General features: G+C 39.7%; 1 protein-coding gene across 4 annotated transcripts in view; it reads left to right on the forward strand.

Moving 5' to 3' along the window:
• The window catches only part of agpat2 (1-acylglycerol-3-phosphate O-acyltransferase 2 (lysophosphatidic acid acyltransferase, beta)), a 38,187-nt gene extending 16,574 nt beyond the window's left edge, over positions 1-21,613 (forward strand). For 2 of the 4 annotated variants that reach the window (XM_063011920.1, XM_063011921.1), the window contains 3 exons: positions 14,525-14,620; positions 16,664-16,736; positions 17,085-18,182. In XM_063011920.1, coding sequence (XP_062867990.1) covers positions 14,525-14,620; positions 16,664-16,736; positions 17,085-17,866 — 951 coding nt within the window. In that variant the 3' untranslated portion in view covers positions 17,867-18,182. Of the gene's footprint in view, positions 1-13,521; positions 13,604-14,524; positions 14,621-16,663; positions 16,737-17,084; positions 18,183-20,587 lie in introns of those variants that run through there. The other 2 variants (XM_063011922.1, XM_063011923.1) reach the window with 2 other exon arrangements.
• Positions 21,614-25,194: the final 3,581 nt, after the last annotated feature.

Genomic DNA, 25,194 nt, shown 5'->3' on the forward strand with positions numbered 1-25,194 from the left:
TTGTTGTTTAAAATAGCTTTTAAACAACAAGGAGTTTGAAAGTAATCAGCAATGTTGGAACAGAATGTTACTACACCCTCTAAGTCACTACTTAAATTGACAATATTGCACTGCAGGTTATAGTTAAGGCCCTACCTAACTCATGCCTGTGAAAATCACATCACGGACCGTGAAATGAGCCGCTTCCCATGAAATATGCAATTTGCTCCGATATTCAAAATGTAAAGTTTGTGTTTAGTGATTTAACATTTTTCATTCGGGTAGCGTATGAAATATGAAGCGCAATATGAGGCGATCGTAGCAATCATACTGCATCATAATTACGTGTAACAGACTTTTCTGTGCTGTAGTGTGCCACAGAAGTTTTCGCTTACTAATGCCTAGTTCACACTACACTATTTTTGGCCTGATTTTCGGTCAGTGACTGCTAGATTTACCGGCTTGGGACCAACTCTGCGTTCGCTCGGCGATCGAAACTGGGCTCTCAATTGTATGTGTCTACTGACCGAAGAATATCTGGATCTGAGTTGTCCAACTGGCAGTGAGTGCTATGTCGAACAGCCAATGAGAACGCAAGATACGGTGTGAGGGGAAACGCAGGGGAGGCGTTGTAAAAAGGTGGGACAGGGGCATAATATAGTTTATATCCGAATACATCGGCATACACACAAGTTTTATAGCATTTCTGACCTTATCGTTCTCTACAAAACATAACACTAATGTTTCATTGCAAAAAATATTTATTGTTTTTACGCTGCACATCAGCGCACAAACTTTGATCGCTTGCTACTTGTTGACGTGCATATTTGGACATAGTATCATTAAACCTTTCATCACTTTTCGCGTTTGTTTTCGTGACAAAACGTGGTTTGGGAGACCCAAGAAGCTCGTCTGTGATTCCAGTTGGTGATAGATCGTGTAGTGTGAAACCCCCTATCGCCGTTCAGTCGTGTAGTGTAAAAGCCACATCGACTTGAAAGACTCCTGATTACAAGAGATCCAGTTGTGAAGTGTGAACGTGTTCAGCGACCTGACGACTTGGAATGTCGTGTAGTGTGAACTTGGCATAAGCTAAAACAATTAGCCTCAGGCTATTCAAACCAATGGGCTGAGGCAGCATAACCCACAAGCATGCAATATCCCTCCATGTAGCGAAAATGGTTAAATTGTCACTGACAAGCCTGAATTTGCAAATAAATGACACTCGTCAGGGCTCTAGAGTGCGACCTAATTTCTCAATGGTGCGACTGAAAAAAATCTGAGGTCGCACCGGTGCGACCAGCTGTTCGAGGGGAAAAATAAAGTCTCTGTGACTCTGAAAGTCTCCGGTGCAACAACAGACACACATTAGGCCCATATCTAATCATATCTATATGTCTAAACCAATCAGAGATAGTGAAGGGAGGGACCAGCGTCTTCAACGGTGGGCGTTACACATCGAAAGTTAAGTGTAGTAATATCATGGCAGAGTGTGTAGAATGTGCATGCTGTTACAGATGTTGGTTTTTAATGTAAAAACATCAATCAAATATTGGTGATTAGAAGACGTGATGTGTTTGTCTCAGTTGTTGTTTTCTTTAGTTCACTGACGCGAGAAGAGTTTTGCGCTTCGCTTTCACCGCGACTCTCGACGTAAATAAGCGATTTGCCCAGCGCTCGACTCGAGCGATAAAACATCATTAAAGTTCCACGATACAAACAAACATCTGTGTGAAATAACCATCAAGTCCAGTCTAACAGCTCCACATGTATCTGTGTTTAGCTGGATTTACTTCACGTGTGGTGTTTATATTTCACGTTAAATATAAAGTTAATAAAGTTATCTATCTATCTATCTATCTATCTATCTATCTATCTATCTATCTATCTATCTATCTATCTATCTATCTAAACGTTGTTCGTTCTGTCTGGGTTACTTTTACCACGTCATATCACACAGTTCATCTTTTTTTAAGGCACTTTAAAAATATCAGCGGCAAACTGACTCAAAATGTAATAATGTCATGTAGCCTATGTCAATAATATGCGTATCGTTACTGCATTAATTATACGTAATATTCTTATCATTAAATGAGATGTGCAGTTTGAAGCCCTTAAAACACTTGTACTTTTAATTTAGATTTTCTTTTTATTTCATTTATCTTGAATTTAAATTTCAGCTCAGTGAAGCACCTTAAGCACCAACACTTTTTTAGTAAGTTACCTTTCTTGTAGAATTGTGCTTCAAATAAAGAACTTTATGTTGACCAGATTGTTAGTTAATCATTTACAAGTCAACATTGCCTTTATGGACAGCGATTAAAAAAAAAAAAAAGTGAACCTGTAAAACTGAGGTGTTAAATGCGCTGCGGTCGAAAATTTGGGTGCACCTAACTTTTGTGCTGGTGCACCTAAGAAAAAAAAGTTAGGCACACCAGTGCAAAAAGTTAGTCTAGAGCCCTGCTCGTACACCTTTATACAAATTAAAAATCAGTGAGAATTTATTTACATTTAAACAGAACTCCGTTTGTTGCTTCACATTTGTCCGCCATATTTGAAATCTTCGGTAAGAAAAGCTGTGCCTCTAAGAATGCTAGTAATGTCTTCACGGCTAAGGAAGCGTTGGACGCTCACTCATTATTCAGTCAGTTTATCACTTAGAACTAACATCTTAGTAGGGAACATGTTAAGGTATCTAAAAATTCGTCAGCCTTCTTAATCGGAAGCGTGCGTAGGATGATGTGAAATGCTGTCTATGTAGAGAGCTCACTAGGTTTTCGGACAGACCCAATGTTTGATGTATGTGTTTACGTATCAAGTGCCCTTTGTGGATTCCATAGTTAATAAAAAAGTGTGCTTCTACACACAAAAAACAAGCCAGTAAAGTATTATGCTTCGGATAATGTACTGTTTATTTCTTTTTTTATAAACTCATCAAACCCTAAAGACGCTCGGTTACATTAGTAATTGGTTAGACAAAACTGAGTTTGGAAAACTCCCAACCGATTCTCTGGAACCAGAGGGGTGTGTGTGAAAACACGGACAAGTATTTGCGTATACGTTAAGGTAGGCTGTGCTGTGTATTGTAGCTTCCACTAATTCTATCATTCAATTATAAGTGTAATTTAATGACTGCAGTTAAATGTGGCACTTTGTTTAAAAATCTGTGAAATCTGTGATTTTTAAAAAACGAGGTCTGTGAAATTAAGCACATTTCCCTGTGAATTTAGAAGGGGCCTTGTTATAGTATATTGTTGTTGTAATGGTAAAAAAGGCAGTTGACAAAAACAGAGGCAGACCTTTACGGTCCTTGAACATAAAGACACTATTACAAGAAACTTGAACATTCTGGGGAAACTCTGACCTGGTGTGGTTGACCCAAAGACACAACAGCATAAACAAATCATCGGCTTTCATGATGGGTGGCTTAACACTGGGTGATGTTAGCTAGCATCGGTCCCAAAATAAAAATATCTAGGCTATGTCAAACTACTGTAGGAGGCACAAACAAGATGATGGGCTTTAAATCATAGAATGGTCTCTAGACATAAACCCAAAATCAAGTTGGTTTGGGATGAGCTGGACAAAAGGATAAAAGCTACCAAGTGCAACAAATTTGTGGAAACTTCTGCAACAGTGTTGGGAAGACCTTTCTTTATTTAAGTTTCATTGTGGAAAGAATGCATTTAGTGTATTTAACTGTTACCTGAAACTCGAAAAGCTATAGTTTAGTTCGGGTGTAATTTTTTGATTGAGGAAAAAAGGGTTGAATTCTAGCTTTAATAAGCTGCAGGTTGCTTTCATCCTCAATATTTTAAATACAGTGGTTCATAAGAACAAGGTCAAGCAATGGACACTGGGATTAATGTTCAGACTGGCTTCAGACCAGCACAAGGTGAAAACAATTCTCCAATGATGAGGATGACTGGCAACTTAAAAATCCTACAGAGGAGTCGAATTCCCAGTTCTTGCAGAATAGTGGCCAAAATTTCCTCACATCAATGTACAAGATTAATCTTCATCTAAGTTTTGGTTGCTTAGTTATTCATTCAGGAATGATATGGGTGTTGCCTAACCTTTCTTCTACAATAAATAAAAAGATAAATAACAAGGGCAGCAAGGTGGCTCACTGGGTAGCTCTTACGCCTCACAGCAAGAAGGTCTTGGGTTCATGTTTACACTCTCCCTGTGTCCACATGGGTTTCCCCCAGGTAGTCCAGTTTCCTCTCTCAGTTCAAAGACTTTCAGTCAGGTTCATTGAAGATACTAAAATTGTGAATGTTGGGTGATTGTGTGTTTTGTGTTTGCTCTGTGATGGACTGGCAACCTGTCCAGGGTGTTTCCTACCTTTTACCTGGTAAATTGTACCAACCGCAACCATAAATAGAACAACAGAAAAATGTTTCATCTCATGATCAAGTACAGTGCCTTGCAAAAGTATTCAGCCCCCTTGAACTTTTCAACCTTTTGCCACATTTCAGGCTTCAAACATAACGATATGAAATTGTAATTTTTTGTGAAGAATCAACAACAAGTGGGACACAATCGTGAAGTGGAACGAAATTTATTGGATATTTTAAACTTTTTTTAGAAATATAAAACTGAAAAGTGGGGCGTGCAATATTATTCAGCCCCCTTGCGTTAATACTTTGTAGCACCACCTTTTGCTGCGATTACAGCTGCAAGTCACTTGGGGTATGTCTCTATCAGTTTTGCACATCGAGAGACAGAAATTTTTGCCCATTCTTCCTTGCAAAACAGCTCGAGCTCAGTGAGGTTGGATGGAGAGCGTTTGTGAACAGCAGTTTTCAGCTCTTTCCACAGATTCTCGATGGGATTCAGGTCTGGACTTTGACTTGGCCATTCTAACACCTGGATACGTTTATTTGTGAACCATTCCATTGTAGATTTTGCTTTATGTTTTGGATCATTGTCTTGTTGGAAGATAAATCTCCGTTCCAGTCTCAGGTCTTTTGCAGACTGCAACAGGTTTTCTTCCAGAATGGTCCTGTATTTGGCTCCATCCATCTTCCCATCAATTTTAACCATCTTCCCTGTCCCTGCTGAAAAAAAGCAGGCCCAAACCATGATGCTGCCACCACCATGTTTGACAGTGGGGATGGTGTGTTCAGGGTGATGAGCTGTGTTGCTTTTACGCCAAACATAACGTTTTGCATTGTGGCCAAAAAGTTCGATTTTGGTTTCATCTGACCAGAGCACCTTCTTCCACATGTTTGGTGTGTCTCCCAGGTGACTTTTTATAGATATCTTTGAGAAATGGCTTTCTTCTTGCCACTCTTCCATAAAGGCCAGATTTGTGCAGTGTACGACTGATTGTGTCCTATGGACAGATTCTCCCACCTCAGCTGTAGATCTCTGCAGTTCATTCAGAGTGATCATGGGCCTCTTGGCTGCATCTCTGATCAGTCTTCTCCTTGTTTGAGCTGAAAGTTTAGAGGGACGGCCGGGTCTTGGTAGATTTGCAGTGGTCTGATACTCCTTCCATTTCAATATGATCGCTTGCACAGTGCTCCTTGAGATGTTTAAAGCTTGGGAAATCTTTTTGTATCCAAATCCGGCTTTAAACTTCTCCACAACAGTATCTCGGACCTGCCTGGTGTGTTCCTTCGTCTTCATGATGCTCTCTGCGCTTTAAACAGAACTCTGAGACTGTCACAGAGCAGGTGCATTTATACGGAGACTTGATTACACACAGGTGGATTCTATTTATCACCATCAGTCATTTAGGTCAACATTGGATCATTCAGAGATCCTCACTGAACTTCTGGAGTGAGTTTGCTGCACTGAAAATAAAGGGGCTGAATAATATTGCACGCCCCACTTTTTAGTTTTTTATTTCTAAAAAAAGTTTAAAATATCCAATAAATTTCGTTCTACTTCACGATTGTGTCCCACTTGTTGTTGATTCTTCACAAAAAATTACAATTTCATATCGTTATGTTTGAAGCCTGAAATGTGGCAAAAGGTTGAAAAGTTCAAGGGGGCTGAATACTTTTGCAAGGCACTGTATATTACAGTTTTTCATAGTGATCTAACACCGTTAACTGTAAAACTGTAAAACTGCAAAAATATGCAAAAAATAGAGAAGATTCAGAGGGGTGTTAAACAGTGTTTAGGCTGTGGTGTGGTTTATAAATATCAGTGTCACTCTTGCAGTGCATTCACCCAGGATGTGTAAGTGGGGCAAAGTTGAAGATCATTTTGTTCCACTCCAATGTGCAAAGAGTTTTATAGAAGGACTAAAATTATCAGGGCTGGTAAGTGATGCATATTTATACTGTTTTGGCAGATAAATAAAAGGCTGTCTAATTCTCACAGACACACTACACAATCTTAGTTTTCAGTCAGTGACAAATGCATTTGTGATAAAAGACACTGATGTTTGACTACGCCTGGCTTGCAGTTGACATTCCAATTTATTCCAAGTGTGTTCGAGAGCTCTGTGCAGGCCACTAATGTTCCTTCCCACCTAATTCGTCAAGCCATATATTAATGAACTTCACTTTGTGCACAGGGGAATTTCATGATGAAACAGGAAATCCCTTTGCCCAAACAACATTTATTTTATTTTTTATTTTCAATGTTCTACTTTTTTCCCCCAAATGATGAAAGAAATATTCAACAAAGTATTTCATATATAAAAAGAAAAGACTGAACAATCCTGCCATGAATGTTACATGTTGACATTGTGTTAAATCAATAAATTAACAAATAAGCAACTGTGATGAATATAACTTAATGGGATATAACTCAGGAGTACTTGAGAAAGGTGTACTTGTCAGGAGTACTTGTCTGCCACTGCATCATAAAATGCTGCATCCTCAATCCTGAAGCTCTGTTACGCAAAGTAAATGCCATACATTGATTCTCTTCTGAAATGCTGCTGAGTTCTAAGGGTGAGGCAGGGGTTATACTCGCATTTTAAAGAGATGTTTGCGGCCGCTCAGGTGACGCAGTGGTAAAAACACATGCAGAAACCGGAGCTGGGAATCTCGAATACATCATAACGAAGCTCAGCTCTGCCTGCCGTCTAAGGCTGAGCGGCCACATGAACAACGATTGGCCTGTTGTTCAGATATGGGCAGGACTAAGCCGGATGGGGTCTCTCTCCCATGACTGGTGCAATTACCATTGATGGCGCCTGCACAGAGATGAGAAAAAAGTGCTCTCAGGTTGTGTCTCTCTGTACACAACGCTGAGCTGCACTGCACTCATCAAAGTGTAGGTGATAAAATGCATACGGCATGCTGCCCACGTGTCGGAGGGGGTTAGCTTCATTCTCCTCAATCAGAGCAGGGATCGGCAATGGTGGAGAGGAAGCATGATGCAATCGGGCAATTGGATGAAAAATGGTAGAAAATGCATAAAAAAAAAAAAAAAAAGAGACATTTGCTGCCATCAAGGTGTTATTTTTCATCAAAAGTACATTACTTCAGCAAGACTATGCCAGCCCTCATTCTGCAGGCACTTTAAAGACAGCCCTTGTGCTTGACTGGCCTGCCTGCAGTCCAGTACAGCCTATCAAAGCTGTATAATGCCTTATATATAATAAGAGAATCAGAGATTAGTGACCATGGACTGTTGAACAGCTGAAGTCTTGTTTTGAGCAAGAATGTGCAAAAATTCCACTTGCCAAATTTAAGCAGTTTGTTGTAACAGAATAGACTCTGTCACAGTAGTAGGGTGTGCCTTAGCTTATGAAAGGTTGCAAAGCCTCTCCAAGCCTATAGGGGGCATAGAGGTTTCTATTTCTCTGCTGTACCTAAAGAGAGAAGGAGTAATGGGCAGGGGGGATCAATTGTTTGGTGAGGCCTTCACAAATGTGGCAATGTTTGAGGTGAAGTTTTGTTCCTAAAAGAACTTTTAAACAATCAAGAATTTGTGATTAAAAAGCAGGAGGCCTAGCCTTATAGCCTGTTGATACACCCTTTTGAGGAGCTAGTAAGCTCATCTACTCATAGTAAGTGTATATATTTATACAATGTATTAATCTGTTATGGTTTAAGCAGTGTGGTAAATAGTCACAATGGTGTTGGGGTATCTGTAATGTTTATATAACTACATAAGGTGTTTATGAATGGTTGAAGCTTAATTAATGTTATATTTTTTATTTATAGAGGTTGTTTTTCATGTGCATCTGTGTGTGGTCACCTTGATGATTTCGACCATCAGCTCCTGTTCTGTGAGTCCGATTGGATACATTTTCTATTCTACTGGTTTCATGGCGTATGGACTTTTATTCCAATTATTCATACGGAATAGGAGGACTTCAGTCAGTACCCAGTCGGGAAATATGCCAATATAGACTATACATAATTCAAAGTGGTGGATGTATGAAATGATTTTCTGAGTGTACAGTTATTTGTTGTTGTTTTTTCTATGAAGGTTATGAGAGATGATGGAGCAAATAAATCAATTTAAATGACTTGATCAGAGAGTCCTGACCTTTGAAAACTGCATTTCTTGTTGTAGTTCTGTTAACCTGGTTGCTTAAAGAAGAAAATTAGGTCCAGTGTTACAGTGGCGCCCAAACAGGGACTCTGTTGTTTGTTTGCTTCATATCTCTCTAAGCCTCATGTATTTTTATAAGTACTGAAAGAAAAGTTTTTTTACTGTTTTTGTTACGTGCTGTATAAATAAATAAATAAATAAAATAAAATAAAATAAAATAGAATAAAATAAAATTAAATAAATAAATAAAATGTCTGTATCAGAGACAGAACAGGATAGATTTCCTGAAGTCAGCTTGAACACTGATTTCACTGCTGGACCTTTTGTCACACGACGGGATCCAATCCAGGAGGTCATGGACACACTTAGTCAGTTGTACCTAGGTTCCGAAGACGAAAGCGAGACAGCTGAAAGCGATCTGCTAGAGCCTGCTTTACCACCTCCTCCAGAAGAAGAGGAAGGGAATGAGAGTTTGGTCACTATGATGATGGCCGGGAGGATAAGGCAGTTGGAGAGCCAGATGCAAAGTTTTCAGAGTGAAGTGATGCAGAGGCTTAATGAAGTGGAAAGTCAACTACGGGTCGCTCACCAAAACCAGAGAAGTCAGGCTGATACCTGTGATCATCTTAAAAAGGAATTGGATGATAAGATAAGAGATTTGGGACAAGCAGTCATAGATTGTTTGCAAAGGAAAGATCGGCTGTTGCAAGCCATAACCCAATCGAGACAACCCGTCACCTCCACTCCACAGGCCAGTCAAAGTGTGCAGGCACCAGCCCCTACGTATACTGCTGGTCTAGCCAATAGTTATGGTTACCAACCATCACTGTCGTACAGAGCACCTGTTAAACTCGTGTTCCCTAGCTTTGGCAGCCGAGAGGGAGAAGACCCAGTAGTATTTATTGAACGCTGTGAAGATTATCTAACTGTTCACCCTCTCACGGATGCAGAGATTTTAGCCACCTTAACTTCAGTATTGACACATACAGCAAAAGACTGGTGGGTCGCTGAGAAGAGACGTGTACGGACATGGAGTCAGTTTAAGACTGTTTTTCTGAAATCCTTCCTGTCAGAAGATCAGGAAGAAGAGGCAGAGAGAAGACTTCGAGAAAGAAAACAAGGTAGAGATGAAAACATTCGTACCTTTGCCTTCCAATACAGAGCACTTTGTGTAAGGTGGAAGCCATCCATGACAGATCGAGAAATTCTCCAGGCCATTCTGCGTAACTGTAATCCCCGCCTAGCTAGTATACTCAGAGGTACCGTGACTTCCGTGGACGAGCTAGTACGTGTGGGAACCCTGATAGAGCGGGATCTAACCGAAGAAAAGTCTTTGTGGAGACAGCAGCCGGAGGCAAGGCCTAAAGAGCGGCCTATTAAAAATCAAGAACGTAACCAAGGACATAATTGTATAATTCATGGAGATCCCAGGAGGGTTACGACCAGAGTTCTCACCCTGAATCTGCTGATTAAAGATAAACTTTGTGAAGCCATTATAGACACCGGTAGCACTTTCTCTCTTATTCAACAGTCGTTGTGGGCTAAACTGAAAGAGCTAGGAGAGAGTTTAAGAGGAAGTGGTGGTCAAACGTTTACGATCGCCAATGGAAAGGTCCAAAATTCCCTGGGGAAAGTTAGGTGGAACTGTGTGCTACACGATCACCCATATCAACTAGATCTGTTTGTGATGGGGGATTTAGACCTGGCATTTTCTCTTGTATTGGGATTAGACTTCCTAAGTATGACACAGATGAGCTTAAATTTTGCGGAAATGACATATGCCCTGCCTGGTGAGAACCGTACATGGTCTTTTATAACATCTTACCATGCCATTCCAATTAGTTTGTATCTAGCCATGCCATGTCAAGAAGTTTCCCAACAAACTCTAAATGTCATGAATTGGCTAGCAGAGGAAGCAGATGTAGGACCACAAGAAAGGATTTCCTTAATAGAACTGCTTATGGACTGGCCAACTGTCTGCACTGAAGCCATAGGACGCACTTCGATCATAAAACACACCATATACACCACAGAGGATCTACCAGTAAGAAAGAAACCGTATCCTGTACCTGTGCACAGACAACAACACATTGACAATGAAATCCGTTCTATGCTTGAACAAGGTATTATTAGACCTTCCACTTCCCCATGGGCTGCACCCGTAGTCCTTGTACCAAAAAAAGATGGAACGACTAGGTTCTGCATCGACTACAGGTCTCTCAATGCCAAGACACCTTTGGACGGATTCCCGATGCCCCAAGTGCACGAGATCCTAGAGTCTTTGCATGGAGCTGCGGTATTCAGTACTTTAGACCTAAAGAGTGGATGTTGGCAGGTGGAGGTAGAGGAAGAAAGTATACCAAAAACAGCTTTTGTGACCAAAGAACATCATTATGAATTTGTACGTCTACCTTTTGGCTTAAAAAATTCTGCAGCCACTTTTCAAAGGCTCATGACCAGAGTTCTACAGGATGTAATTGGAAAAATCTGTTTTGTTTATATAGATGACATTGTAGTATACTCTGGTAACTCCCAACAACATTTTCATGATCTGGAAAGAGTATTCAGTAAGTTAAAGGAAGCTGGTTTAACACTAAACCTCAAAAGTGTCAGTTACTGAGACATTCTTTAACATTCTTGGGGCATGTCATCTCTAAGGAAGGCATCCGAACTGACCCTGCAAAAATAGAAGCCATACAGCACTACCCGGTTCCCAGAACTCTAAAGGAGGTCCCGCGTTTCCTAGGATTCACTGGATGGTACCATAAGTTTATACCTCACTTTGCTGAGCGTGCAGCACCACTCCATGCCTTAAAAAGGAAAGGGGCTACCTGGGAATGGACATGCCAGTGCCAAAATGCTTTTGAGGATCTGAGGAAGGCGTTGCAGGAGTCCCCGGTTCTTGTATCTCCCAATTTTAACAAGCCTTTTAAGGTGCAGACTGATGCAAGTGAGATCGGGTTAGGAGCTGTCTTAACGCAAGAAGACGAAGAAGGGGAACATGTTATTGCCTACGCCTCTCGGCTACTGCAAAAAGCTGAAAGGGCGTACTCTGTGACTGAAAAAGAATGCCTGGGAGTAGTGTGGGCAGTAGAGAAATGGAGAAGGTATTTGGAGGGTCAAAAATTTAATATCATCACAGATCACTCTGCTCTAACTTGGGTTTTTAATCACCCTAAGCCGTCCTCACGCCTCACTAGATGGGCCATCCGCCTCCAGGGTTTCGAGTTCGTAGTGGGGTACCGGAAGGGCCAATGTCATGTCGTACCTGACTCTCTCTCACGAAGCCTCAGCAATAACTCCCCGGGTACTCTTGTGGTATGTCGAGCCAACAATGATAGCAACCTGCCTGTTAGCTGGGAGGAGGTTGGTAAAAGCCAAAAAGAGGATCAGGATCTTCAACCTTTATGGAAAGAAGCAAGAATACCCCCATCTGATGCAAACCGCATTCACTATACTGTTTGCAATGATTACCTATTCCGGAGTGTACCTAATGATCAACAAGGTCACACTCTACAACTAGTCATTCCTACAAACCTGCGACCTGCTTTCCTGAAGTTTGCCCATGATAACCCTCTAGCTGGTCATCTGGGCCAAATGAAGACCTTACGCCGTTTATTGAATGGGGCATATTGGCCAGAAATACGGAGAGATGTTTGGTCATATTGTAAGCAATGTCTAACTTGTCAACAGTACAAACCTAGTATTTCAAAGTTGTCAGGTCATTTACAATCCACCCCAGTCAAGGAACCAGGTTACATGCTGGGTGTAGACTTGATGGGACCTTTTCCAAAAAGTGTGAAGTCCAATGAATATCTTCTGGTGGTGGTCGACTATTGCAGCAAGTGGGTTGAGCTGTTTCCTCTTAGGACTGCCAGGGCCAAAGCAATAGCCAGTATTATGACAAGGGAAGTATTCACTCGCTGGGGAACCCCAGTATATCTTGTTTCTGATAGGGGGCCACAATTCACGGCACATCTAATAAATGCAACTTGTAAACAGTGGGGGGTCATACAGAAGCTAACTACGGCTTATCATCCTCAGACCAACCTCACCGAGCGTATAAATAAGACCCTTAAAACCATGATAGCCTCATATGTCAAAGATAACCATAAGACATGGGATCGCTGGCTCCCCGAGTTTCGATTTGCAATAAATTCAGCGTGGCAGGAAACCACCGGTTATACCCCAGCTGAGATCGCACTAGGGCGTAAGCTGAAAGGACCTTTAGAGCGTCTGGCGCAACATCCTCCAGAACCTGGGCATGTGGCATATAACGTGATGGAGCGACAACAGGCTTTGTTTGACAAAGGGAGGGAAAGAGTGGCTAGTGCTCAACAACGCCAGGAGAAATATTACAATTTGCGCGGAACACATGAAGTCCTGCAAGAGGGGGATCTGGTGTGGATCCGGACTCATCCTTTGTCCCGTGCAGGTGATGCAGTCATGGCAAAGTTGGCTCCAAAGTGGCGAGGTCCAGCTAAGGTACTAAAACGACTTAACAAAGTCAATTACCAGGTAGAATTGATTGGGGCTCGGAATCAGGTAGACACTTACCATATAGAAAACCTAAAGAAATATTTGGGTGAAGTTAAACCTTCTTGGTCTGGGGGGAGGGGTATGTAACAGAATAGACTCTGTCACAGTAGTAGGCCCTACCTTAGCTTATGAAAGGTTGCAAAGCCTCTCCAAGCCTATAGGGGGCATAGAGGTTTCTATTTCTCTGCTGTACCTAAAGAGAGAAGGAGTAATGGGCAGGGGGGATCAATTGTTTGGTGAGGCCTTCACAAATGTGGCAATGTTTGAGGTGAAGTTTTGTTCCTAAAAGAACTTTTAAACAATCAAGAATTTGTGATTAAAAAGCAGGAGGCCTAGCCTTATAGCCTGTTGATACACCCTTTTGAGGAGCTAGTAAGCTCATCTACTCATAGTAAGTGTATATATTTATACAATGTATTAATCTGTTATGGTTTAAGCAGTGTGGTAAATAGTCACAATGGTGTTGGGGTATCTGTAATGTTTATATAACTACATAAGGTGTTTATGAATGGTTGAAGCTTAATTAATGTTATATTTTTTATTTATAGAGGTTTTTTTTCATGTGCATCTGTGTGTGGTCACCTTGATGATTTCGACCATCAGCTCCTGTTCTGTGAGTCCGATTGGATACATTTTCTATTCTACTGGTTTCATGGCGTATGGACTTTTATTCCAATTATTCATACGGAATAGGAGGACTTCAGTCAGTACCCAGTCGGGAAATATGCCAATATAGACTATACATAATTCAAAGTGGTGGATGTATGAAATGATTTTCTGAGTGTACAGTTATTTGTTGTTGTTTTTTCTATGAAGGTTATGAGAGATGATGGAGCAAATAAATCAATTTAAATGACTTGATCAGAGAGTCCTGACCTTTGAAAACTGCAATTCTTGTTGTAGTTCTGTTAACCTGGTTGCTTAAAGAAGAAAATTAGGTCCACTGTTAGTGTCTTCATTTCCTCAAAAAAAATCAAAAAGTTTAATTAATAGGAAAGGTGATTTAACACAGTGGTCCAAGCTTTTTTGACTGTATGGCAGGCATAAAATTTTAAATTTTTTTATATTAACAAAATATAAGTTGGTTTGTATAATGATAATGTAATAATTAAGCTTAATCTTTATTTTAGCTTAATTGTTTTATAGTTCTATTATAATCAAAACTAATTTCCAGAAAAAAAGGTTTTAAATAATTTTGGAAAATACAATAAAAACAAAAATCTTTGATTGTAAATCTTCAACTTTTATTTAATCAACGAAAGAATAATATGACTTAATACTACATAAATAAATTATATGTAAATATGAATACATTTTTAATTTGTTACCTTTAATACACAAAAGTTGGGACTTTTGGGACAGGTTTTTATTTTACCAAACATCTCAACTGTTCAAGTAATGAAGTTTGTATTTGAAACCGTGTTGCATCTTTTATTTAATAATACATACAACTTATTTTTGGCTTTGAAGTATACAGTGAATAAATAAACAGTAACTAAACTAACATGATATAATTTACTTTTTCTGTCTCTAGATTCGTCTTTGGGTGTTTCCCGAAGGAACACGGAATCAGAAAGGTGATATTCTGCCGTTTAAGAAGGGTGCATTCCACTTGGCAGTGCAGGCCCAGGTAAGTGATTTTTGCGCGCACACACACACACACGCAGAACAAGTAATTTCCTGCTTATCATACTTTTAATCATTGACTGACTGTTATTGCTGTTTGAGGAACGAGGTTTATCAATCTGATATGAACAGCAGAGGTCAATTCAGTTTTTCCTGCAGTACATTACGTACTTTCCATTCTACTTATGTTAAAACCAAGCAAGACCATTATGAAGTACACAGTATGTAACCAGCGCTAATATTATCAGAATGCCAAAGTTACCTATATGACGTAGTACTTTATGGCAAAATTCCCAATAGAATAGAATAGAATCTTTGTTGTCACTATACACAAGTACAATGAAATTTCGAGTGGCATCTCTCCAATAGAGTAGCAGCAGTAGAAGAAGAAAGACAGTAGTAGTATTAATACAAGTAATTAAAATTATTTACACAGAAAAATTATTTACACTCAAAGATAAAAAAATAAAAAATAAAATCTTTGCTCTCTTGTAAAGTGAATTTACATTTTTGCTTTAAATATTAAATATTAACTGTGTGTGTGCAGATGCTGCATAGTTCGTGTGTGACCCGTAGTCCTGTGTTTGTGTGCTCAGTCTTTTCCAGTTCTGTGGTGTGTGATGGAGGCCACAGCTCTAGGAAAAAAGCTGTTCCTTAGTCTGTTTGTACGTGCTTTTATTGTCCTGAATCGTTTGCCTGATGGTAGTAGCTGGAACAGTGTATGTCCGGAGTGTGTGGTGTCTTTGATGATGCTGCTAGCCTTCTTCCTGAGTCGGCCAGCATACAACACGTCCAGGTGTGAAAGTTCTGTGCCAATAATTCGTTGAGCTGTTTTCACTATGCGATGCAGATCCTTACGCTCGGCGGCAGTGCAGCTTGAATACCACACTGTGAAATTGCTGGTCAGAATACTTTCTATTGTGCTCTTATAGAAGTTTACTAGTAGTTTCTGTGGTAGCTTGGCCTTTTTCAGCTTCCTGAGAAAGAGGAGTCTTTGTTGAGCTTTCTTAATCAGGTGTGAGGTGTTAACGGATGTCAGCTGGTCAGACATGTAGACTCCGAGGAATTTCAGGCTTTCCACCATCTCCACCTTGTCTCCATTGATGTGCAGGGGGAGGTGGTCTATCTCCTTTGTCCTTCGAAAGTCAATGACGATCTCCTTTGTCTTTGAGGTGTTGAGAGCCAGGTTGTTTAATCTACACCAATCAGACAAGTGAGCTACCTCCTGCCTGTAGGCCATCTCCTGATTGTTGGAGATCAGTCCGACTATTGTTGTGTCATCTGCAAATTTAATTATTCTGTTGGAATTGTGAATGGGGGTACAGTCCTGTGTAAAAAGTGTGAAAAGCATAGGGCTTAACACAACCCTGAGGAGTTCCTGTGTTTACGATGAGGGTGGAGGAGGTGTGGTTGCCAATTTTGACCTTTTGTGGCAGTCCAGTGAGAAAGTCAATAATCCAGGTACACATTGAGGAAGTCAGGCCCAGGTTCACCAGTTTGCTGACCAGTTTCTTGGGGATGATCGTGTTAAATGCGGAGCTAAAGTCCACAAATAGAATCCTTACATAGCTGTCAGGTTCCTCCAAATGTGTTAGTGCGGTGTGGAGTGCTGTTGTGATGGCATCCTCTGTGGAGCGATTTGGTCGGTAGGCAAACTGATAACATGTCCAGGCCAGGTGGGATGAATGTTCTGATGTGTGAAAGCATCAATACATCAATACTGCTTCTACAAGCTTTTTACACAGCATACTATAACCCAAAATGCATCACTTTTACTTCAACGTTGAAGTGAAATATTAATAAATAGTAAGTGAAATAGATGCTGCTGTTTCTCAGAATATGTGCATAACTGCTAGGAAAGCAGATTAGTAGTATATTAAGCAAAACAAAATAAAAAAAATAGGAAGCATATTAAAATTAAAACAATTTTCAAATTGTCAGATGGAGGATTTGCTTTCTGTCTTAGCTTTGAAAAACATGCTCATTAAAACATGCTCATTAATGAAATTCATTCTTAACAAGTGGTTGACCTTTTTTTCCATCACAGGCACCAATTATCCCAATCGTGTTTTCCTCATATAGTAACTTCTACCTTCGAAAAGAGAAAGAGTTCAAATCAGGTAAACCTTATAAAATAATTTTCTCTGTATAAATCTATATAAATATATATACAGGGTGGGCCATTTATATGTATACACCTAAATAAAATGGGAATGGTTGGTGATATTATCTTCCTGTTTGTGGCACATTAGTATATGGGAGGGGGAAAACTTTTCAAGATGGGTGGTGACCATGGCGGCCATTTTGAAGTCGGCCATTTTGGATCCAACTTTAGTTTTTTCAATGGGAAGAGGGTCATGTGACACATCAAACTTATTGAGAATTTCACAAGAAAAACAATGGTGTGCTTGGTTTTAACGTAACTTTATTCTTTCATGAGTTATTTACAAGCTTCTCTTTGTTTACAGCCATTGACATGTCGCAGAGGTTAACACGTGAGGAGCGGATAGAAATTGTGTTGATGTCTGGTGAACGCAGTACCCGGGTCATTGCAGCAGATTTCAATGCAAGACACCCTACGAGACCACCCATCTCCCATGCTACAGTTAGCAAACTGCTTGCCAAGTTTCGTGAAACTGGTTCAGTGTTGGATTTGCCAAAATGTGGACGCATGAAAACTGTCACTAATGAAGAAACATCAGTGGCTGTCCTAGCTTCATTCAGCAAGAGCCCACAGCGTAGCACTCGCCGCATGTCACTGGAGAGTGGCATCAGACGAACATCCCTTCGGCAGATATTAGCTACTCACAAATGGCACCCTTACAAACTCCAGCTGCTGCAGCATCTCAACGAGGATGACCCAGATCGGCGCACTGAATTTGCAGAATGGGCAAAACAAAAATTGGAACAGGACCCTCAGTTTACACAGAACATTTTGTTCAGTGATGAGGCAAACTTTTATGTGAATGGTGAAGTTAACAATCAAAACCACCGCTATTGGTCTGACACTAACCCACATTGGATAGATCCCTCCAAGACTGTTGGAACACAAAAATTGATGGTATGGTGTGGTATATGGGGTACAAAGATAGATTCTTCATCAATGGAAACCTCAAGGCCACTGGATATTTCAAATTGCTACATGATGATGTGTTTCCCTCTTTATGCACTGAAGCTGGCACGTTCCCTGAGTTTTTCCAGCAAGATGGTGCACCACCACATTATGGGTGTCAGGTCCGAGCATTCCTAGATGAACAGTTTCCTGGAAAGTGGATTGGTCGTCGTGGGCCAGTTGAATGGCCCCCAAGGTCTCCCGATCTGACCCCCTTAGACTTTTATCTTTGGGGTCATCTGAAAGCAATTGTCTATGCTGTGAAGATACGAGATGTGCAGCACCTGAAACTACGGATACTGGAAGCCTGTGCTAGCATTTCTTCTGCGGTGTTGCTATCAGTGTGTGAAGAGTGGGAGAAGAGGGTTGCATTGACAATCCAACACAATGGGCAGCACTTTGAACACATTTTATAAGTGGTCAGAAACTTGTAAATAACTCATGAAAGAATAAAGTTACGTTAAAACCAAGCACACCATTGTTTTTCTTGTGAAATTCTCAATAAGTTTGATGTGTCACATGACCCTCTTCCCATTGAAAAAACTAAAGTTGGATCCAAAATGGCCGACTTCAAAATGGCCGCCATGGTCACCACCCATCTTGAAAAGTTTTCCTCCTCCCATATACTAATGTGCCACAAACAGGAAGTTAATATCACCAACCATTCCCATTTTATTTAGGTGTATCCATATAAATGGCCCACCCTGTACACACAAATTCGAAGCACAACACTATTGCTCATCTTTAAAAGTTGTTTTAGATATTTAACAAGTTTCAAAACAAAATTAGTCCCAAGCAGTGGATCTCTGCTACCAAAATACTCTGATCAGCCATAACATTAAAACCACCCCCTTTTTTTTTTACACTCACTGTCCATTTTACCAGCTCCACTTACCATATAGAAGCACTTTGTAGTTCTACAATTACTGACTGTAGTCCATCTGTTTCTCTGCATGCTTTTTTTGCGTGCTTACACCCTGTTCTTCAATGGTCAGGACCCCCACAGGACCATCACAGAGCAGGTATTATTTAGGTGGTGGATCATTCTCAGCACTGCAGTGCCAATGACATGGTGGTGGTGTGTCAGTGTGTGTGTTGTGCTGGTATGAGTGGATCACACTCAGCAGCGCTGCTGGAGTTTTTAAATACCGTGTCCACTCACTGTCCACTCTATTAGACACTTCTACCTAGTTGGTCTACCTTGTAGATGTGAAATCAGAGACGATCGCTCATCTATTGCTGCTGTTTGAGTTGGTCATCTTCTAAACCTTCATCAGTGGTCACAGGACGCTGCCCACAGTGCGCTGTTGGCTGGATATTTTTGGTTGGTGGACTATTCTCAGTCCAGCAGTGACAGTGAGGTGTTTAAAAACTCCATCAGCACTGCTGTGTCTGATCCACTCATACCAGCACAACACACACTAACACACCACCACCATGTCAGTGTCACTGCAGTGCTGAGAATGATCCACCACCCAAATAATACCTACTCTGCAGTGGTCCTGGGAGAGTTCTGACCATTGAAGAACAGCATGAAAGGGGGCTAACAAAGCATGCAGAGAAACAGATGGACTACTGTTAGTAATTGTAGAACTACAAAGTGCTTCTATATGGTAAGTGGAGCTGATAAAATGGACAGTGAGTGTAGAAACAATGAGGTGGTTTTAATGTTATGGCTGATTAGTGTATATTTTTTCTTTATTATTGCTAAACAGCAATATAATAACGATACCATGGTATGATAATAATTTGTTAATTAATTTTTTTCTCACTGACACCTAAAGTAAATGTCTGGAAAATTCTACTAGAAGAGCTGAACTTCATATGGGGGTTTATTTAATTGATGGCAGGTGTCAGTAAGTACTATTTAACATGAGTTCAAATGTGATTGGTTACTTCTGAACACAGCCACATCCCCAATTATAAGAATGTGCACACTTATGCAACCACAATATTTCAGTTTTCTTTTATTTTCCTCTCTAAACGATTTTTAATTGAATTGCACAGATTAAAGGTAACATTAAATGGATCGCAATAGACTGTAGACACTTTAACATAGTTAACTATGTGGGTCGACATGACTTTATACGTGTTGCATCTACAAATTGTTCATATTAGTACACTGAGCGCCTGTTTTCAGTGGCTGGGTTACGAACAAAAAAAGATCCTCACTTTTGCCAGATAATGTGAACAGACTTGTCATTTTAAATAACTGGCTGAAAGATGGGTAGCTGTTAACAACTCTATATAGACTTTGGCTGGCTTTCTAAAGATAATTTAGAATTAATAATTTTATTATAATTTTATAAATTTGTTATTTTTTATTGGGAAAAAATTTTTTGCAATAAAAATTTGCATAATTGTTAAAATTTTGCTTAGTTATTTTTGCAGTCGATTAATCTCGATTAAAAAATTGTATCGTGTGACAGCCCTAATTATTAATAAAACTTTCAAAATGACATTTCAAAGTGTGCACCTGTCCCATATCATTTTTTAATTTTTGTTGGTAGAGTTCCCTTGGCATATACATTATGTTAAATATGTAATATACCACCTTTTTTAAATTTCGAGGCTTGTGATAAAACACTCTTCTGATGGTTCTTCGAAATCTTGTGTTTGCATTTTTATTGTCTTCTTCTAGAATACGAATGCATTTCAAATAGTACAATAAGGGTAAGAGGTGCAATTAACATGCAAAATAAGTACAGTAATAATAAAAATACAGTAATAATATGTTGCCAGAATTAGCCATAGATGACACAAAAGGGGTGCCCCTTAAAATAAAAGAAAGTGGAAAACATATCTGGTGTCGGAAATAATAATGTTGCTTATGTTTTTTTTTTTCTTTCTTCCACATAGGGACAATCACTCTAAAGATCCTACCCAAAATCGAGACAAAAGGTATGACAACAGATGATGTATCATCACTCTGTGATAAGTCATACAGCGTGATGCGGGCTGCCTTCCTGGAGATCTCTGGCCAGCCGACTCAGAGCAATGGACCATCCAGTCACTGAGTATTTCCATGGCCTCAACTTGTCCTCTCATTGCCTCTGTCAGCCACAAAGCTTTCCAAGTGGCTTAAGACTTTACAGTCATGGTGAAAAACAGTTGCTGTGGCAACCAGACACTTCCAGTTTTCCTCCTCCAGTGTCCATCTAAAGACACATCTTAACACAACCACATACGCCTATATATACACACACTCTCAATGTGCTCGTTCTGGTCTCCGTTTGGGACTTTCTTAGCTTTTCGGAAGCTAGGGATGTGGGTTAACTAAGGCAACAGCATTTGCCTTTGCCTTTTTAAGACTGTATTTTTAGTTTTGATGGTTTGGGAACTTTTAACATTTCTTATGGATGTTGCATTTATCTTGCATGCCTTTGGATGCTTTGTCTCACCTTTGCTTTTTGGATCCTGGACAGCTTTTTACGTTTATCGTCCTTACAGTTAACGCTTTTATTCTCATTTCTGTATACTTGTAGACATTTTCCTTATATGTGAGTAATTTATCCTTTTGGTTTATGCCTTATTTTTTTTATGCCATTCTTGCCTAGGACTGATGAAAAGTGTTTCTTAACTGTTGCTACCAGTTTATCTTCCACTATTCCAAATTCCATTCAGGTAAAGTTAACAGCTTCTGAAATTCAGAATGGTTTTGCTCCAAAGAATTTGTTTACAAGAACATTCCTGACATTGGTCAGAAAATGTATTATTGTACGTTGAACTTGCATCTCCAATCGCTAATACATGCATATAAATACATAAGTAGTGAAAATTGAGAACACATATTGTGGTGTACTAATATAATATTTAACATGCTGTTTAAGTCACTAAAACAAGAGTAAAGAGCTAATTATAATACTGGTTTATCCTGTAAACCCATATATTCTATCTGTCATTCATTTTTTTTCAGGAATGATTTCACAGATTAAGGTCGTAGTGGGTTTGGATTTTGAAAACAACTAAAAAACGGAAGAAGGCAGTACACACAGTATTTACCCACTGAAGCACTTGTACCTAGGGGGGATTTAGAGTGGAAAATTAATCTACTGGTATGTTTTTGGAAGTATAGAAACCAATGCAGATATAGGGGAAATGTCAAACTTTGCATAAGACAGTAACTGAAGGAGATAAACAATACCAGGTCTAAGGACCCTAGGGTTTTGTGCCACCCACACTATTCCCAAACCACTCTGCTCCCCTCTTATTAGTAACAGAGGAAAAGAAGATTGTTTAGCTTTGGAGGAGAGCTGACAGCAGTTAATTTTACTCACCATCCAAGACTGAAGCCATAACTCTGATATTCTGCTCTAGTGTTTTTTGAGGTCATTCAATCCAAATTTAAACTCTGGCCATTTTTTAATGCCATGTGATGGTCAGTGTGATTCAGTAACACAATAATTTAAACATAATCAGTAGTGTTTTTTTAATAGATGCTGAGAATGACTTTGTAAACACAGTCAAACTCCTGATTCTGTCTGTCCCTTAATCTTAAACATGTAATAGCAGCAACTATTTTTCTTGAACTGAATCGTATTGAAATGATCCTAGAAAGTGTATTCAGTGGTGCTAACCATTTCTTTACAGTAGAACAGTAGTCTACTGCTTGACCTTTATTAATTTTGCCTTTTAACTATGGTATTTACCTGTATAGAAACACATTTTATTGCTGCAGACCCCTACCCTGGCTGAGGATGGCCGTACCTAACATACGCCACATCCGACACGTGCAGTTGCCAACCGCTTCTTTTCACATGCACAAGGCGGGTTCACACAGGGATTAGTGCTGTGTACAGTCACATACTGATCTCCATTTACCCCCGTCTCTGTGCGGACGCCATGGTCCAGCCAGCAGAGGCCGTAACTGTAGCGGTGATGAGGAATTTTTTTGCCCCTCACACTTGACAGACATTGGCCAATAGCAGATCTGAGATTTGACATTGAGAGCTCGAAATCGCAGGACTGGGTGGCCAGCATGTTTTACTGCTCTGTCACCCAAGCTCCCCATAAATTGGGAGTGTTGAAACATTACAATCTATGTTTGCAGATTGTTGCCAAATTAGGTTTAACCCCCATTTACAGTGCCATCAGAAAGTATTCACACCCCTTCACTTTTTCCACATTTTTAAAAAATCTACACGAAAAAGCCCATAATGACAAAGTGAAAACATGTTTTCAGACATTTTTGTAAATCTTTTAAAAATGTAAACATTTAAACATAATAGGTACATAAGTATTCACACCCTTTGCTATGACGCTCAAAATTGAGCTCAGGTGCATCCAGTTTACACTGATCATCCTTGAGATGCTTCTACAACTTGATTGGAGACCACCTGTGGTAAACTCAGTTGATTGAACATAATTTGGAATGGCACACACTTGTCTATAAAAGGTCTCACAGTTGACAGTGCATATCAGAGCAGAAACCAAGCAATGAAGTCAAAGGAATTGTCTTTAGACCTCCGAGATTGGATTGTGTCAAGGCACAAATCTGGGGAAGGATACAAAAAAATTTCGGCAGCATTGAAGGTCCCGAAAAGCACTGTGGTTTCCATTATTCGGAAATGGAGGAAGTTTGGAACCACCAGAACCCTCCCTAGATCTGGCCGCCCGACCAAACTGAGTAATCGGGGAAGAAGGGCCTTGGTCAGAGAGGTGACCAAGAACCCAATGGTCACTAAGGTAGAGCTCCAGTGTTCCCTTGTAGAGATAGGACAACCATCCAGTAGGTAACCATTGCTAACACACTTCACCAATCAGGCCTTTATGGTAGAGTGGCCAGATGGAAGCCACTTCTCACTAAAAGGCACATGGCAGCCCGCTTGGAGTTTGCCAAAAAGCACCTTAAGGATTCTCAGACCAGAGGAATCAAAATTCTCTGGTCTGATGAAACCAAAATAGAACTTTTTGGCCTGAACTACAAGCGTCATGTCTGGGGAAAAAACAGGCACTGCTCATCGACTGGCTAACACCATCCCTACTGTCAAGCATGGTGGTTGCAGCATCATGCTGTGGGGATGTTTTTCTGCGGCAGGAACTGGGCGACTAGTTCACATAGAGGAAAATTCAAGAAAACCTACTCCAGAGTGCTCTGGAACTCAGACTAGAGCGACGATTCATCTTCCAACATGACAATGACCCAAAGCACACAGCCAAGATAACAAAGGAGTGGCTTCAGGAGCAGTCTGTGAATGTCCTTGAGTGGCCCAGCCAGAGCCTGGACTTGAATCTGGAAAGACCTAAAAATGACTGTCTACAGACGCTGCACATCCAACCTGACTGAGCTTGACAGGATCTGCAGAGAAGAATGGGAGAAAATGCCCAAAAACAAGTGTGCCAAGCTTGTACAGACATACCCAAGAAGACTTGAGGCTGTGATTGCTGCCAAAGGTGCTTCAACAAAATATTAAGCCATGGGTGTGAATACTTATGTACCTATTATGTTTAAATGTTTACATTTTTAATAAATTTACAAAAATGTCTGAAGACATGTTTTCACTTTGTCATTATGGGCTATTTCATGTAGATTTTTTAAAAGAAAACTATACTCAAATCGGTTTTCAAATATGCCTGTAACGTAACAAAATGTGGAAAAAGTGAAGGGGTGTGAATACTTTCTGATGGCACGGTAAGTCACTTAAATCAAATGGCTAGGTAGTAAATGCCACTTACATGTTTGACACAATTTGCCAAATTAGGTTTAATCCCAGTAACAAGACAATTCAAATGACTTAAATCCAAAACAAATGGTCTTGATGTGGTTACGTTGTTGGTGTCAGTTACAAGATTTACTGTGCATGTGTGCTATTTTAGGTATGCATACAATGACTCTTGTTTTGTAGCTTTACCTGATATGTAATGCACAATTGTAAACTTTGTATGGCAGTGGCTGATAATTCATGTTTTATTGCTAGATTAACCTTTTATTTAACAGTTTTTAATTTTATTTTAAAATGAAATAAACAATCCAGTTAGAATTTACCTAGTATCATTGGATTGTACCAGTACCGAAAACCAGAAAGTGCAAGCTTTTATGTGCCATGTATTTAAACTCTTTTACCTCCCTATTGCACGCTTCATCACTGAGTCAGTTATTATTCAGTGATGAATAAAAGATGACTAAGTGACTGCTGAATGTAAATAATGGCAAGGTCATAAATAATACTTTTAAGTTTTCCATCAGAGCTTTTTATAATCCTACATATTACTTTAATAATAATAATAATAATAATAATAATAGAATTTTATTTATAAGCGCCTTTCAGGATACACAAGGACACTTTACACATCAAAGAAATTAAAAGAGAACAACAGAAAAGGTATAAAACGAGTAATAAAACATAAGAAAGTAAATAGTACTACTGCAAATATATATATATAACTGAGAATAAAACAAATTAAAAACAAGTATTCAATAAAACTAAGAATTATGGAAAGCAGTTCTAAAGAGATAAGTTTTTAAT

The sequence above is a fragment of the Trichomycterus rosablanca genome, chromosome 16 (assembly GCF_030014385.1).
Source record: "Trichomycterus rosablanca isolate fTriRos1 chromosome 16, fTriRos1.hap1, whole genome shotgun sequence".
NCBI classification, from domain to species: domain Eukaryota; kingdom Metazoa; phylum Chordata; class Actinopteri; order Siluriformes; family Trichomycteridae; genus Trichomycterus; species Trichomycterus rosablanca.